The 18194-nt window shown below is 42.0% G+C and overlaps 1 protein-coding gene across 1 annotated transcript in view; it reads left to right on the top strand.

Moving 5' to 3' along the window:
• Nucleotides 1-18194, top strand: part of LOC309415247 (transmembrane protein 161B-like) — a gene marked incomplete at its 3' end in the record, with an annotated part of 49650 nt that overhangs the window by 12202 nt on the left and 19254 nt on the right. Inside the window, exon 4 of the mRNA XM_082012712.1 lies at nucleotides 4125-4281. Coding sequence (XP_081868838.1) covers nucleotides 4125-4281 — 157 coding nt within the window. The remainder of the gene's footprint in view (nucleotides 1-4124; nucleotides 4282-18194) is intronic.

The raw sequence follows: 18194 nt of genomic DNA on the forward strand, positions 1-18194 counted from the left end.
TCCATGGGTGACATCTTAATAGCGGTATTAAAAAAAGGGATGAGTAGATGAAATGCAGCATAAAGCATATCTATTGCTGCATTAGGCATCCCTAGCAATAAGAGACACCACCAAAAGGATCACATCACTCAGTGTATATGAAACAGACATACTTTATGAAACAGACAATAGCTTTGTACAAGGAAATGATAACTGGCAGATGTTGAAACACACTTTCTGCTCTTCCAGAATAGGAAATGTACTGTAGCACTGAAACCTAGTTCTTTCACCCACACATCTGAAATTTTGAAGTAAAATATTTAGAAACCAAAAGTAACACTGCAGAAATACAGAATCACATAATTATTAAGGTTGGAAAAGACCTTTAAGACCAAGTCCAACCATCAACCCAACACCACCATGCCCACTTAAACTATGTCCCAAAGTGCCACGTCCACACGTTTTTTGAATACTTCCAGTGATGGAGACTCCACCACCTCCCTGGGCAGCCTGTACCAATGTTTGACCACTCTTTCAGTAAATAATTTTTTCCTAATATCTAGTCTAAACCTCCCCTGGCGCAACTGGAGGTGTCGTGGTTTAGCCCCAGCCAGCAACTAAGCACCAGGCGGCCGCTCACTCACTCTCCCCTCCCCCAGTGGGACGGGGGAGAGAACTGTGAAAAAACTCGTGGGTTGAGATAAAAACAGTTTAGTAGGACAGCAAGAGAGAAGGAAACAACAATGATAACAACCATAATAATACCAACAAAGGAATGTACAAGAACAAGTGATGCCCAATACAGCAATTGCTCACCACCCGGCAATCGATAGCCCGTCCTCAAGCAGCGAATTCCGCCCCTGGCTAACTCCAGGTTATGTACTGGGCATGATGTTGTATGGTAGGGAATATCTCTTTGGCCAGCCTGGGTCAGCTGTCCTGGCTGTGTCCCCTCCCAGCTTCCCATGCACCCCCAGCCTTCTTGCTAGCAGGCCAGCACAAGAAGCTGGACTGGCCTTGACTACTTAGCAACAGCTCAAAACATCAGCATGTTATCAACATTTTCTCATCCCAAATCCAAAACATAGCCTCACACTAGCTTCTATGAAGAAAATCAACTCTATCCTGGCTGAAACCAGGACAGGAGGCCATTTCCTCTTGTCCTATCGCTAGTTACTTGGGAGAAGAGACCAACACCCACCTCAGCACAACCCCCTTTCAGGTAGTTGTAGAGAGCGATGAGGTCTCCCCTCAGCCTCCTCTTCTCCAGATTAAACAACCCCAATTGCCTCAGCCGCTCCTCATAAGACTTGTTCTCCAGACACCTCACCAGCTTCGTTGACCCCATACATAGCAGTTGTTTTGAAAGTTAATAGGCTTTTTTAGAAATGGTAAGTTTTGACTCCTTAAACATAACCATTTTTTCTGTTACAGTCATATATGGATATGTATACATGTGGTACATATTTTCCTCCTAGCCAAATTTTTATGTGCATGCACTGTATGCATAAATATAGAAAGAAAGAAAGCATAGTGCTGAGCAGGAGATGTCGCAGCTTAAATTATCAGTGCTGAAAAGACCTGTAACAGTAATGCACAGCTTTTTAAAACTGGCATGTAAGCAAAGCAGTCACAGTTTTCAGTTAGTGTTATTTGCTTCAAGTAATAGCATTAATGGGTTCCTCTGAGAATAAAACAAGCATCAGTTTATAGATACTGATACAGTGTAGGATTTAAGTATCTTTAAAAAGTTATATATGCAAATATATGTTAAATCTAACCAAATAGTCATTTCAAAGTAAATACCAGACTTTCATTGAAATACCCGAGTTCAACCAATTTCATGTTTTTGACATCAGATACCTTGTAGTCAAAAGACAAATGCTCAGTTATATTCTGTGACTTTTTAACCTCGTTGATGTAGGAAGGTGTTTGAGAGTGTGTGGTGGGTTGACCTTGGCTAGCTACCAGGCACCCACTAAGCCGCTTGTTGTGGTTTAACCCAGCAGGTAGCCAAAACAATCACAGAGCCCTTCACTCACCCTGCCCCCCCCCAGCGGGATGGGGGAGAGAATCGGAAAAGAAAAAGGGTAGAACTCATGGGTTGAGATAAAGACAGTTTAATAGGACAGGGAAAATAAAAAGTAATAATAGTGATAATGATAAAAGAATATACAAAACAAGTGATGCACAGCACAATTGCTCACCACCCACTGACCGATGCCCAGCCAGTCCCCAAGCTGCGGCCCCTCCCCAGCCAACTCCCCCAGTTTATATACTGAGCATGATGTCGTATGGTATGGAATACCTCTTAATACCTCTTTGGCTAGTTTGTGTCAGCTGTCCTGGCTGTGTCCCCTCCCAGCTTCCCATGCACCCCCTGCCTTCTCGCTGGCAGGCCAGAGCACAGGAAGCTGAGCAGTCCTTGACTGCTTAGCAACAACGAAAAACATCAGCATGTTATCAACATTTTCTCATCCCAAATCCAAAACATAGCCTCATACTAGCTTCTATGAAGAAAATTAATTCTATCCCAGCTGAAACCAGGAAACCACTCTATCACTCCCCCTCTTCAGCTGGACAGAGGAGAGAAAAAAATATAACAAAAGACTTGTGGGTTGAGATAAGGACAGGGAGAGATCACTCACCAATTACCATCATGGGCAAAAACAGACTCGACCTGGGGAAATTAATTTAATATATTACCAATCAAATCAGAGTAGGATAATGAGAAATAAAACCAAATTTTAAAACACCTTCCCCCCACCCCTCCCTTCTTCCCAGGCTCAACTTCACTCCTGATTTTCTCTACCTCCTCCCACCCCGAGCAGCACAAGGAGATGGAAACTGCTCCAGTGTGGGTCCTTTCCACGTGTCCTTTCCATGGGGTGCGGTCCTTCAGGAACAGACTGCTCCAGCGTGGGTCCCCCACAGGGTCACAAGTCCTGCCAGCAAACCTGCTCCAGCATGGGCTCCTCTCTCCACGAGGTCACAGGTCCTGCCAGGAGCCTGCTCTAGCATGGGCTCTCCATGGGGTCACAGCCTCCTTTGGGTGTATCCACCTGCTCTAGCGTGGGGTCCTCCATGGGCTGCAGGGGGACAACCTTCCTCACCATGGTCTTCACCACAGGCTGCAGGGGAATCTTGGCTCTGGCACCTGGAATACTTCCTCCCCCTCTTTCTTCACTGACCTTGGTGTCTGCAGAGATTTTTCTCTCACGTATTTCTCACTCATCTCTTCCTGCTGCTGTTGCACAGTAACTTTTTACCCTTCTTAAATATGTTATCACAGAGGCGTTACCACCATTGCTGATTGGCTCAGCTTTGGCCATCGGTGGGTCTGTCTTGGAGCTGGCTGGCATTGGCTCTATCAGACATGGGGGAAACTTCTAGGAGCTTCTCACAGAAGCCACCCCTGCCCACCCCTGCTACCAAAACCTTTCCACGCAAACCCAGTACGGAGGGGCAGGCTGCACTTCATTGCTAAGAATTGTTCTTTGCAGTTCCTAGCATCTATGGGAGAAAGAAAAGCGCACGCTCTTTAAATCACCCAACCTGCATGGAACACAGTATGTTCCCCAGAATGTTTAGGATGGTGTTTACACAATGAGTTATTGCTATACAAGAGATGTTATCAAAATCTTGAAGAACAAACCATCAATGTTTTAAGTTTGGGTTTTCTAAAAAAAAAAGAGGAAGCGATTATATATAGTACATTAAATGATTGTCAATGAGCTTTTAATCTGAAACAGAGAATCAAACTCTTACCTAGAATTGTAGCTAGACTTCAGTGGATAACCATTTTTTATCTTGATTTTGAGATCTAAATTAGCCATGATTTTTTAAGTTAGCGGGTTAATGCATAAAAGCTGAGATGATAAAATAGTAAAATCTTGCAACCTTATAAATTACTGAGTGTTAATCCAGTATCGAGCAACAGAGGTGAAGAGTGAAGTTCAGGTTAAAAGGAGAGGTTGCTCAGTGAAGAAATAAGTGGCTCTTAATTTGGATAATCTGAATCTAGATTGGATCTAGACCTCAATTATTTGAAAATAATTTTAAATTGTCATCCCTTTTTGTATATGTTGGCAATTGCCTTAATAATATCATTGTACTTTTAAGATTTGCAAACTTTTATTTTTCAGCATTGCATTATTTTCCTGAATATCAGTGGCTAGTGGATTTCACTGTTGCAGCTACAGTTGTGTATGTGGTGACTGAAGCCTATTGCAGTATCATGAAGCCCTCACAAGAAATGAATATCAGTGTAGTGTGGTGTCTGCTTGTCTTGGCCTTTGCAGTGTATCCTTTACTGTTTTTTAAAATAATTCTATCTGTTCCAAATAGCTTATATCATTCTTCAATTCATAGAAATCTGTGTATTGTTGATTTGCAGAATAAATAAATATATATTTATCACCACCTTTGCCTTAGTCTTTACTAGGAAGACCAGCCTTCAGGAATCCCAGGCCCAAGACACCAGGAAGAAAGTCTGGAGCCAGGAAGATATACCCTTGGTGGAAGAGGATCAGGTCAGAGAATACTTAAGCAAACCAGACATACATAAGTCCATGGGCCGTGACGGGATACACCCATGACTGCTGAGGGAGCTGGCAGATGTCATTGCAAAGCCACTCTTGTTGATTATCTTCTATTGATCATGGCAGTTGGGAGAAGTGACCGAAGACTGGAAGAAAGCAAATGTCACTCCTATCTTCGAGAAGGGCAAGAAGGAGGACCCAGGGAACTACAGGCCGGTAAGCCTCACCTCGATCTCTGGGAAGGTGATGGAATAGCTAAATCCTGGAAACCATTTCCAGGCATATGAAGGACAAGAAAATCACCAGGAGTAGTCATCATGGCTTCACCAAGGGGAAGTCTTGCTTGACCAACCTGATAACCTTCTATGATGAAATGCCTGGCTTGGTAGATGAGGGGAGAGCAGTGGATATTGTCTACCTGGACTTCAGGAAAGCCTTTGACCCTGTCTCCCATAAGATCCTCATAGAGAAGCTGTTGATGTATGGGCTAGATGAGCAGGCAGTGAGGTGGACTGAAAACTGGCTGAATGGCCAGGCCCAGAGGATGGTGATCAGTAGCAGCGCAAAATCTAGTTGGAAGCCAGTGACTAGCGGTGTACCCCAGGAGTCAATACTGGATCCAGTCCTGTTCGTCATCTTCATTACTGATCCGGATGATGGGGCAGAGTGTAGCCCCATCCAGTTTGCTGATGACACCAAACTGTGAGGAGTGGCTGATACACCGGGGGTCATGCTGCCATCTAGAGGGACCTCGACAAGCTGGAGAAATGGACTGACAGGAACCTCATGCAGTTCAACAAAGGGAAGTGCCAAGTCCTGCACCTGAGGAGGGATAACCCTATGCACCAGTACACATGCTGGGGGCCGCCCAGCTGGAAAGCAGCTTGGCAGAAAAGGACCTGGGGGTCACCAAGTTGAACATGAGCCAGCAATGTGCCCTTGCTGCAAACAAGGCAAATGGTATCCTGGGCTGCATTAGACAAAGTATTGCCAACATGTCGAGGGAGGTGATCCTTCCCCTCTACTGTGTCCATTTCTGGGCTCCCCAGTACAAGAGAGGCCTGGACATACTGGAGAGAGTCCAGAGAAGGGCCACAAAGATAATGAAGGGTCTGGAGCATCTCTCTTACGAGGAAATGCTGAGAGAGCTGGGACTGTTTAGCCTGGAGAAGAGAAGGCTCGGGAGGGGGATCTCATCAACGTATACAAATACCTGAACGGAGGGTGCAAAGAAGACGGAGCCAGGCTCTTTTCATTGGTGCCCAGTGACAGGACAAGAAGCAATGGGCACCAAGTGAAACACAGGAGGTTCTGTCTGAATATCAGCATCATGGTTTAACCCTAGCCAGCAACTAAGCACCATGCAGCTTCTCGCTCACTCCCCCACGGTGGGATGGGGGAGAGAATTGAAAGAGTAAAAGTGAGAAAACTCATGAGTTGAGATAAAGACAGTTTAATAGGTAAAGCAAAAGCCATGCACACAAGCAAAGCGAAACAAGGAATTCATTCACTACTTCCCATAGGCAGGCAGGTGTTCAGCCATCTCCAGAAAAGCAGGGCTTCATCGCACGTAATGGTTTCTTGGGAAGACAGATGCCATGACTCCAAACGTCCCCCCACCCCTTCCTTCTTCTTTGCCCCGGCTTTATATACTGAGCATGACGTCATATGGTATGGAATATCCCTTTGGCCAGCCTGGGTCAGCTGTCCCAGCTGTGTCCCCTCCCAGCTTCTTGTGCACCCCCAGCCTTCTTGCTGGCAGGCCAGAGCATGGGAAGCTGAACAGTCCTTGACTGCTTAGAGACAACTAAAGACATCAGTATGTTATCAACATTTTTCTCATCTCAAGTCCAAAACATAGCCTCACACTAGCTTCTATGAAGAAAATTAACTCTATCCCAGATGAAACCAGGACAATCAGGAAACACTGTTTTACTGTGAGGGTGACTGAGCGAGGTGAAGCAGAGCCTGTCCTTTCTAGAGCCTCTACACGATGACAGAGCTGCTCTATCAAGTCTTGAGTCTTCTCCCATATCTCATCCAGTAACAATCCCAGTTCCCATGAATACTGTGACTCAAGCCGTTGTATCCGCTCCATACACCACTACAGAGCTTCCACAGCACCCTCTGCAGATGCACCTGCAGGGGCTTGGCGACCAGACACCCAGTATTCCCGGTGGGGAAGATCTCTCCAAGCTAGTTGTCAGGGCGGGCCCAAGACCAGAGACAAAAACATAGGATTCACAAGTTCTAGCAGACAATATGTCAGAGAGGCTGAGCTCTGCCTGCTAGCCAGTTTTATTAGCTCTCCTGATAACATGCCAAGGGCAGCCATAGACATAGTATTTACAAAACTTTGTCTCCTTTGTTTGGATAGCTGTGTAACCTTGACATCTTACTTTTTCCTTGTACTTGAAGTGAATTAGCAATGGCAAGACATTCTGGCATGAAAGCTTTGTAAGGTAAATGGAGAATCTGGGCATGAATGTTTACTTAGTCCCTGCTGAATCCAAAGGAATGGATTTTGATTAATTTTAACAAGGGAAGAAACTTTGAAGTTTTTGCAATTTGCTGACAAGTTTATTGTGTTGTTTGATGCAAAATATAGTTCCAAAACTACTGTGAAATACTGGTTTTAAACTCACTTGTAAAAACCAAGAGTAAGCACATTTAATAATTGATTAGAGCTGCATGAAGCTGTTCCCTGGAGATCAGGACACACAGAACATCAGGAAACACTTTTTTACTGTGAGGGTGACTGAGTACTGGCACAGGTTGCCCAAGGAGGTTGTGGACTCTTCCCTCCTTGGAGATATTCAAAAGCCGTCTGGACATGGTCCTGGGCAACTGGCTCTAGGTGGTCCTCTGAGCAGGGGTGTTGGACCAGATGACCTCCAGAGGTCCCTTCCAACCTCAGCCATTCTATTATGCTATGATTCTATGATTTAATATTTGGAAAAAGGGCTGTGTATGCTAGTGCTGTTGTTAGGTAATGTATATGCTATACATGCTCTTTGGACATGCTGATATCAATGGCTTTTAAATATTAATACCAGACTATTTATGGAAAGCATCTTATGTATGTGTACAAAAAGTTAGTGCCCATCTGTAATGGTTCTAAACTAATTTGGTTTTGCCCAGCTGGGCAATCAGGAAGAGATTTTTGTACCAGAACATATTTAAATGTTGGGAGAAGTGTGCAATTTACTGCACACTTTTTGTTTTTGATATGTTTAGTCTGATGCTTCCTTAGCTGGATAGTACAATACTGTATACAATCATTTATTGCAAAGATGCATGCATGAATTAATATTTTTAGAAGAACTTCAAGATACTTACAATGAAGTTTATGTGAAAATAAAATGTATAGACAGTTGTAGGAGCTGAGGTGGTACTATGTTTTCAAAGTTCTGTGAAAAGTTGAACTCCCCTCTGAAACTGAAGGAAACAAAAGCAGAGTATTTAGGAAACAAGCAATATCAAATCATAAAAAGAAGCAGCTGTGATGTACTGGAGAAAGCAGTATCAGACAATGATGTGTAGTAATTAGCTGGTTTTCAGAGACCAATCCAGACTTACTCTTTGGGGAGGAAAGTTGTCTTTTAAAGATGTGAGAGGTAATGAAGCAATGTAATAAGGGCCTGGAAGAAAGTAGGTTACAGAGATGTGAGTTAGAAAATTAATTTGCACAACTGCTCTGCTCCCTGAACATCTAATAACTAGATAAAGTGCTAAGTTAGACTTAATATAGTACTTGAATATTCAAAATGGATTCCTCTGTGGAAATGCCTCTTCTTCCGTAGAGATTCTTATTGTGATCTTTTTTGGTGTTAGCGCTAGCTAGTGATGTCATGTAAACCCCTTGAACTTTGGTTAGTTTTTACTGACAGTTATGGATATGCTTAAAGCTTGTCTGTACTTGATAATAATTGAAGTGTGTGCTGCCTTTACAGTAAGGACAGTAATACCTTTTCCACATAGCCTGAAGTATAAATGTTATCCAGAATTTTCCTTTTAATGAGTAAGAACTTAGATGGAGGAGTTGACTTGCATTATGAAATAACCAACTGGCAGTAGCTTGCCTCCAGACCAATTATTTCTCCATTGACTCTTATCTGTCAGCAGACAGATCCACAATCCAAAAGGTGATTTTCTAACCTACCAGGTGGTGACAGGAAAATTAGTGCCTGGCTCTTGCACACCTTTAATGATATTATAGCTATGTTACTAAGCAGCCTTTTTTTTTAATTGGTTGGATGAAGTCAGGATTTCTAGTTTAATTGTGGCAGAGGGAAGGAGAGAGAGAGAGAAGCAGCTGCTACTTAAGAAATCAGAGATGCAAGCCAACACCTTCAACTCCCATTCTGAGAATGAGAGGGAGGTTAATATAATTAATGGAAAAACAATTTTCAGATAGTATAACCATAATACACTCTTACATTTACTGATGACAATGCCCTGTATTTGCTTCATCTTTCAAATAAATCTTGGGTGTAACCAACTTAACTTAAATAATACTACACTAATTGCAACTCTAGGTGATAAAGTTGTGAATTATATATTGGCATGGATTATGTAGGAAAATAGACTGCAACATTCCATTCTTCCAGTGGTATTTAAATGCACTCCTAATCACTGCTTTATTTTGGTCATCAATTCAGAGGCAAAACCGCACACAGAAATCTAAAAGAATCGAGATGCATGGCTGTGCAAGCTTTTTCTGTCTCAGTACCGTGAAAATGCAAATAGATACTAGGGTCTTTTCCTGATTCTTTCTTTCTGACCTGTCTTTTTTATACAAATTGAGCCTAAATCAGTATTTTCAGCCTTGTCCTAATGTGGCTCAAACATTTGAGATCCAGTTGCCCATTTGCAGCTGGATAAGATTTCTGTATCAGAAATAGTGTGGCCAGCAGGAGTAGGGAAGTGATTGTGCCCCTGTACTTGGCCCTGGTGAGGCCGCACCTCAAATACTGTGTTCAATTTTGGGCCCCTCACTACAAGAAGGACGTTGAGGTGCTGGAGTGTGTCCAAAGAAGGGCAACAAAGCTGGTGAGGGGGCTGGAGCACAAGTCTTATGAGTGAGGATTGGCTGAGGGAACTGGGGTTGTTTAGTCTGGAGAAGAGGAGGCTGAGGGGAGACCTCATTGCTCTCTACAACTACCTGAAAGAGGGTTGTGGTGAGGTGGGTATTGGTCTCTTCTCCCAAGTAACAAGTGATAGGATGAGAGGAAATGGCCTCAAGTTGTGCCAGGGGAGGTTTAGATTGGATGTTAGGAAAATTTTCTTTACTGAAAGAGTGGTCAAGCATTGGAACAGGCTGCCCAGGGAAGTGGTGGAGTCACCATCACTGGAGGTATTCAAAAAACGTGTAGACGTGGCACTTCAGGACATGGTTTAGTGGGCATGGTAGTGTTGGGTTGACGATTGGACTTGATGATCTTAAAGGTCTTTTCCAACCTTAATCATTCTGTGATTCTGTGATTCTGTAAAGATGGAAACAGAGCTAGTATCCTGCATGTTAGAAGCACATTGGCCTGTATTTTCTTAAATGACTGAAAGGGAAGTATGGCAGAGAGGAAATATTGCAGTTTCTATACATTAGAACTTATGAGACATACAGGAAACTACAAGATAATTACTTTGAGACATTGGCAGGAAGCATGCTTCATACCTTAAATATCTTCATGTAGATTATCAAATCCCATAATTATATATGGGATTTTAAATGTAAGGTGGAGATGGAGATCTGTGGAGATGGACAGGTGATTTTTGTCCATTGTCAGAAGCAAATAATTTTTCACTGTAAGAGGACAAGTTGTGCTAGGTCAAAACTAAATTTAGTGTATATATTGGCATGACATTTCTGAGCTGTAAGATCACATAGAATAGTATTAAAGTCAAAATATCATATGCCAAAAGCTAAGTTTTATTTAATAAACTGTGAATAGTTAACTGCATGCTTTAGCATTTCTTTACCTGAGCATGTGTGATTTTTGTATTGGCTAAGGGACCAATATTCTTTTGAATTTTTGGAAGCAGACAATATACTTTAGAGGGAAAATTCTTAAGAAATTCTGGTAGATTGTTGGGGTAAGAGGAATACTAGAGAACTCAAAGTTTAAAATTCATGTGTCACTTCTAAAAACATACACAAATTTTGGAAAGCCTGGAGAAGAATGACCTTATATGCAGGACTAAGCCTTCACAAATAAATTCTGAGAAATTGGAAACCTGTTACCTTTTGTTTTGAATGCATTGTCAAACAGCGGAGTCTAAATTCTAGGAGTTTTAATGAATCACTTCAAAAAATGTCTATGTTTTTGTGTAGTTTGAAAGAGAGAATACATTGGAAAATATAATTATCCATTAATAGATAGTTGAACAGTCATTTAACACTTATACAAAGGAAATAAATGGTGGAATTGGTTTTCTGCCACTTCCTACAACTTTTATTTACTGTTTTTTCTGTGGCATGAGAGAGACCTTGTTTTTATTGGAGGTTTCTCCACAGAGTGGGTGGTTTTGTAGAAATCCTTGTGAAATCACTGCTTCCTAATATTGTATAGGACTTGCTTAAATGTTTGTGTGGTTCCTGGGCAGATGGGATGAAGCAGTTTAGTTCTGTCCAGTTTGAGGGGTTAGTGACAATGCAGAAGACTGCAGTACCAAGGAGCATGGTCTAAACTGAACTTTGCTTTAGAGAGTTAACATCTCTATAAATATGTTAACATAACTTATTCCGGGCATTACAGGGTTTTTTTGGGGGGGTGTTGATGCAAGGAGTGGTATATGGAATTATTAATGAAACAATTCTTGTGATCATTGTAACCTAGGCAAGTGAAAAGAGGTTTCAGAAGAAATCTGGTTCATTCTTGTTTTTTGACATTGGGCCTCTGGGATACTGAAAATACTTAAAAACATGCAACTATTTACTAATTCAGTATGTCAAGACCAGAAATGATTCATCATAAATTGTTGAAACATTTGGTTGCCCCCCTGTCATGGTTTAACCCTGGCCAGCAACTAAGCACCACGCAGCCACTTGTTCACTCCCCTCACAGTGAGATGGGAGGGAGAATTGGAAGGGTAAAGGTGAGAAAACTCATGGGTTGAAATAAAGACAGTTTAATAGGGAAAGCAAAAGCTGTGCACACAAGCAAAGCAAAATCAGGAAGGCCGTGATGCTGTGTAAGCACCGATCAGCAGTAACTAAAACATTCCTGTGTTACCAACATTGTTTTCATCACAAATCCAAAACATAGCCCCATACCAACTGCTATGAAGAAAATTAACTCTATCATCTCAGTCAAAATCAGTACACCCCCATATTATAAATTTGAAGAAACCAATGTGATATGTCAAGAATTAATTCTAGAACAGTTTTGTGTTTTGGTGACAGATGCTTTTCCCTGTTTCATGGCTGTATATTTAAGAGGTATTGGATTGTACTAGAGACTTGGCTGGCAAAGTGGCCAAAAGAAGCTTATAGAAGTGGTGATTGACTGGAAATTTTTTTGACCATGTCTTCTAGGGGTAGATGTTTTGTTTCAGTGCAGTAACCCACTGTAGCAGCTTTTTTATGTTGGTAGTGTAGATCCTCAGAAAAAAATTCCAAGCAGGAAACTAGTCCATTGTGGTGGGTTGACCTTGGCTGGATGCCAGGTGCCACCAAGCTGCTCTATCACTCCCCTCCTCAGCAGGACAGGGGGGAGAAATTAGGATGGAAAGAAAAAAAAAAACCCAAACACGTGGGTCAAGATAAAGGCAGTTTAATAAGCAGAAAGCAAAGGCCGCGCATAGAAGCAAAAGAAAACAAAAGATTTACTCTCTACTTCCCATCAGCAGGCGATATTCAGCCACTTCCCTGGAAGCAAGGCTTCAGTATGCTTAGTGGTTGCTCTGGAAGACAAACATCAGAAAAAAAATGCCCCCCACTCCTCCTCCTTTCTCTTAGCTTTTAGTGCTGAGCTGACGTCATATGGTATGGAATATCCCTTTGGCCAGTTTGGGTCAGCTGTCCTGGCTGTGCCCCCTCCCAAGATCTTGCCCACTCCCAGCCTACTGGTGGGGGGAAATGTTGGAGAGACAGCCTTGATGCTGTGCGAGCACTGCCCAGCAGTACCCAAAACATTGGTGTGTTATCAACACCTTTCTAGCTACCAGTACAAAGCACAGCACTATGAGGGCTGCTATGGGGAAAATTAACTCCATTTCAGCCAGACCCAATACATCCATACATTTGTGTTTTAACAGAATTTTAATGTAAAAGGAGTAATACATTAGTTTAGTACTTGAGTTCCATGGTTAGAGTATAGCGGCATTACATTGATGGCAATTCTGCTAGGCACAACTAAGCTAGCTTTAAATATATTTAATGTGCAGAAATATTTGTGCAGCTGCATTAGCAGATACCTCAGTGAAAGATGCAGAATTCATCTGTTGGATTGGGTAAATGTTCAAGTGGCAGCCCATGCTAAACTCCAAGCTTCCATATCTGCATTGGTACTGACTGATCAATGTAACCTAGCCAGTGTAAAGCTAGAAGAGGAATGTCTGCATGTCTCCCTCTTTCCTTTTGACTGCAGTATAGACTATTCTTGGTTACCTCACAGTTGGCAATGCAGATAAATAGTTTCAGTATAGAGAACTCTCTTATTGTTTTAGCAGAACAGAACAATAAAGTTTTTAATTGCTTTATACTTTCAGGAAGGTTCAATGACAATATGTTTCTTAGAGGCAGCATTTAGAAGACCTGCTGTACCACCTGCCCTCTATTTAATATTTCTGAAAGGCCATGGGATACTGGGTTAGTTGATTGATGGCTTTTCATGGTGATAGTCTGCACACACTGAACAGTTTCCAGTACATGAAGAGGAGTAACAAAATATTTTGCAAAACAAAAAAGTTGAGGTTTTTTGTTGTTTTTTTTTTTTCTAAAGACAGGTCGCAACCTGCTGTGATGGACCGATATGCGGTTTCTGTCTTAAACATTTCACGGTTCTGAGGAACCCACACCTTTCTTGGTACAACGGCTCGAACATGTCTTGGTATGGAGTAAATCCCAAAGAAGAACGAGATACCAGTTCCTGCAGAGCAGAGAGACGGTGCCAGCGCAGCGAGAAGAGACGCCAAAGCCTGCAGATGTGCCATTGCCTGTTGCATATGCATGAAGTTTCTTGGAATCAGACGGAGATTGTGGGACTTGGACTGTATAAAAATGACACCATCAGAAGCGAAAAAAGGGGACCCCCCCCCACCGAGGAACATCAAGAGGACCAATGGGATGCCGCTGAATCCACGGGTGGTGATATCTTCTGTCTCTCTCTCTCTTTCTTTCTCTTTCTCCTCCTCTCTTTGTCGAATGACAAAAGATGTGTTGCACAGGACTTGTTCGTCTAGTTGAATTGTTTAGTTAGAGTAGTTGCCATTGAGTCATTTATGTAACCTCATGCCTTGCATTTTGTATTATTAAATTGTTAAATTGGTTGGCTGGTGTCATTTCACCTTAATTCAGTCCAGGGGGATCACGAACTTGGTCATTGGTCCCACAGGGAAGGAGGTCATCCTGAACGACTCCTTTCGGGCCGCGACATCTAAATTGGCGTCATGGACAGAATTCCCTTGCGAAACTGAACCAACCAGAAGGGACCAGGGCCCTTAGTGTGGCCCCTTCCTTGGGAAGTGCCTGACAGGAGAAAAAGGACAGAGGATCTTCTTGTAAAGATCCACAGTGGGTACATGAACCCACAGTAGGCTGAATACTTTGGAGTACTCCTTTTATATTGTGTGACAGTTGTTGTCGGGATCGATTTGAGGATCCGATGATGGGGGAGAATCCCCTGCTTGAGAAACTGAAGTGCTATAAAGCCCTACCCTCTCTTCCTGGCATGGCTTGGGCTCAAAAGAATTGGCATGACTCGCAGACAGTGGTTGACCAGATCACTCTTTTGGCAAAGGAAAGAAAACTGCGATTGGGGAAAGGAAAGGCAACAGTCTGTGCTGTGTTGGGGGCAGCATTAATCGCCGCTCAAGAGGAAAAGCAAGCAGATAAAGAGACAATTGAGTCCTTGCAAGAACAGATAAGAAACTTGCAAAGCCAGCTCACTGCTGAGCGTAGCACTATTCAGCGGCTACACGCAATTTTGTCAGATTCACTAGACCGAGAGAGAATCTTACGGACTGAATTGCAAGAAAATGGACAGGTGTTTGGCGATAGGAGAGAAACGGGCTCAGATCTGGAGAATGAACTGGGATTTTCGAGTTTGGCAAAATTAGGAGAAAAACAGACAGCTATCTATCCAATTAAAGAACGAGAGGAAAGTAGGAACGTTCTCCCACTGGACTTGAAGAATCGGACTGTCGGGACGCCACAGCTCCGTGGTGGTAGCTATTGCAACTAATTCTTTCTTCCTTTCCTTTCCTTTCCTTTCCTTTCCTTTCCTTTCCTTTCCTTTCCTTTCCTTTCCTTTCCTTTCCTTTCCTTTCCTTTCCTTTCCTTTCCTTTCCTTTCCTTTCCTTTCCTTTCCTTTCCTTTCCTTTCCTTTCCTTTCCTTTCCTTTCCTTTCCTTTCCTTTCCTTTCCTTTCCTTTCCTTTCCTTTCCTTTCCTTTCCTTTCCTTTCCTTTCCTTTCCTTTCCTTTCCTTTCCTTTCCTTTCCTTTCCTTTCCTTTCCTTTCCTTTCCTTTCCTTTCTCTTTCTCTTTCTCTTTCTCTTTCTCTTGCATTTGCGAACCTGTTGTCGGGCAAATAAAGTTACCTGGTGCTTGACTCTGTTTTGAGTCTTAATTCTGTTCCTGAGAACACGAACAAAACCCAACAGTTTGTTGCAGATAGTCACTAGTCACAGATTGCTATTTCCATTACTTTGAAATTTAGAAAGGTGGCTTCCGTCAGAAAAAAAATTCAAAATTAGTGAATTAAATGGTTGATCACAATTTTAAATGTAGCAGTTGCAGCTGGCATACTTGCAAAGGGATGAGTTTGTAAAATAACAAAGCACTTCACTGGTGGGGGGGAACGTGCATGAGGATAGAGTGAAGATGGACAATGTTGAGAGATGATCTATCTTAACAATAGCATGTGTCTAATTTAAACTACTCTGCTTATGCAGCTATTTAAAATTCATCATTGAGAACAACTGAATGACATTTTAAAACATTGTCTGTACAACACACAAATATGTCAGCTTATTTAATTTTTATCTGTTGTAAACCTTTAAACAGTGCTGTACACAATCCTTTCTGTTGCAAAGGCAAGGTATTTAGGAAAATTAATGTGGTATAGGAAAAGTAAGGTATTTCTCAGTTGGGAAGCTGTCATCTGAAAAGCTGATTAAGTAACCTGATTTCATTAGTAGATTAGGAAACTCTACTGGCTACTTTTGAAAAATGTCTTCATATGAAGTTATATCAATGGGATAGCAAAGGAAAGCAACAAACTTTCCTTAATTTGGTTGAAGGTTGATCTAGGGAAAGTCAGTCATCAGATCTTGAAATAATACCTGAAAGCTTTAAACTTTTTTTTTTCTATCTACATACAATTAGCTATAACATAGAGGAGTTTATTTGGTTTTCAGTTGTGAATCCAAAAGTTCTATGTATTTTACTAGAAAACTAAAATGTTTATAAGGGTGGGAGTCATCTTGCCTAACTTCTAAGTGTTTAAAAATCGTCCTGATGCTCTTTTAACGGTCAATAGAGAGAAACAGACCTTTCCAGAACACAGTCTGTATGACCTATTATGTGCCTATTTTTAGGATGAGTTAAGTCTTCCTTTAGGGGGATACCTGTTCTTTCTGTTAACTATAAGGGGAGTTTAAGTTGATTACTGTAAACTTAAGAGTCAAGTTAGATGCTGTGGTTAGGCCACCCTAATGTGTGTATATGAGTACTTCTGTGCATATAGATGAAATACAGCAATGCATAAATAGTGTGGCCAGCAGGAGTAGGGAAGTGATTGTACCCCTGCACTCGGCACTGGTGAGGCCGCACCTCGAATACTGTGTTCAGTTTTGGGCCCCTCACTACAAGAAGGATGTTGAGGTGCTGGAGTGTGTCCAGAGAAGGGCAACGAAGCTGGTGAGGGGTCTGGAGCACAAGTCTTATGAGGAGCGGCTGAGGGAACTGGGGTTGTTTAGTCTGGAGAAGAGGAGGCTGAGGGGAGACCTTATCGCTCTCTACAACTACCTGAAAGGGGGTTGTGGCGACGAGGGTGTTGGCCTCTTCTCCCAAGTAACTAGTGATAGGACAAGAGGAAATGGCCTCAAGTTGCGCCAGGGGAGGTGTAGATTGGATATTAGGAAAAATTTCTTCACTGAGTGGTCAAGCATTGGAACAGGCTGCCCAGGGAGGTGGTGGAGTCGCCATCTCTGGAAGTGTTCAAAAAACGTGTGGATGTGGCGCTTCAGGACATGGTTTAGGGGGCATGGTGGTGTTGGGTTAACAGTTGGACTTGATGATCTCGAAGGTCCTTTCCAACCTAATGATTCTGTGATTCTGTGATATGTTAAATGTGTGCTGATTAATGAAGTGCAATATTGCATAATCACATGGTTTCTTGAGAGATTAACTGATGGCAGTTCAAATGTTTTTAACAAATAGATACCCTAAAATAGATTTTCACATAATCTACATCTTAAAATGCTTCCAGTGTTTTAAAAAGTACAAATATAAATTATTATGTTATTGTGTAGTGGAAAAAATGGGTGCAATTTACACTTAAATTTTTTTTGTGTCTTCCTTTTTTGTTATTTAAAGCAGGTAATGTCTGGAATGATCTCCAAGTACTTTATTTAAATATAGACTTGATATTGCCTGCCATTTGAAAAAAAAATAAAACCATTATAATGGGCTGCAGCTCATAGTAGTAAGAATTGACAGTGTATTATAAAAAATTATCTTAATCTACTGTATAATTTTGGAACTAATTATTTTTAGAAATGCACTAAAAAGGAGACTATTCAATAAACATTTTTAAAACAGCTTGATAACAGAGCAGGTGACCTCTTAGATGTTCATATTTATGGCACTGAGGAAAGGACTTAAGATATAATACCAGACTATATAGTCTCTCTTTTTTATCAAAATGAGAATGGGATAGGTTTTGCTTTCTGTCCTGGTTTTGGCTGGGATAGAGTTAATTTTCTTCCTAATAGTTGTTACAGTGCTGTGTTTTGGATTTAGTATGAGAATAATGTTGATAACACACTGATGTTTTTAGTTGTTGCTAAGTAGTTGTAGTGCTTATATTCAGTCAAGGGCTTTTCAGCTTCCCACGCTCTGCCAGCGGGGAGGTGCACAAGAAGCTGGGAGGGGGCATAGCCAGGACAGCTGACCCAGACTGGCCAAAAGGATATTCCCTACCACATAACATCATGCTCAGTATATAAAATTGGAGTTGGCCAGGGGGTGGGAATCGCTGCTCGGGGATGTGCTATCAATCACCAGGTGGTGAGCGATTGCTGTATTGGGCATCACTTGTTTTTGTATATCCCTTTATCATTATTGTTATTACTATTATTTCCTCTTTCTTTGCTGTCCTATTAAACTGTTTTTATCTCAGTCCGTGAGGTTTTTTTTTACGATTTTCTCCCTCATCCCACCTGGGGAGAGGGGGGCGAGCAAGCAGCTGCGTGGTGCAGTTGCCAGCTGGGGCTAAACCATGACACTTTCCTG

This window comes from Phaethon aethereus (genome assembly GCF_964289735.1).
Source record: "Phaethon aethereus genome assembly, chromosome: W".
Lineage (NCBI taxonomy): Eukaryota > Metazoa > Chordata > Aves > Phaethontiformes > Phaethontidae > Phaethon > Phaethon aethereus.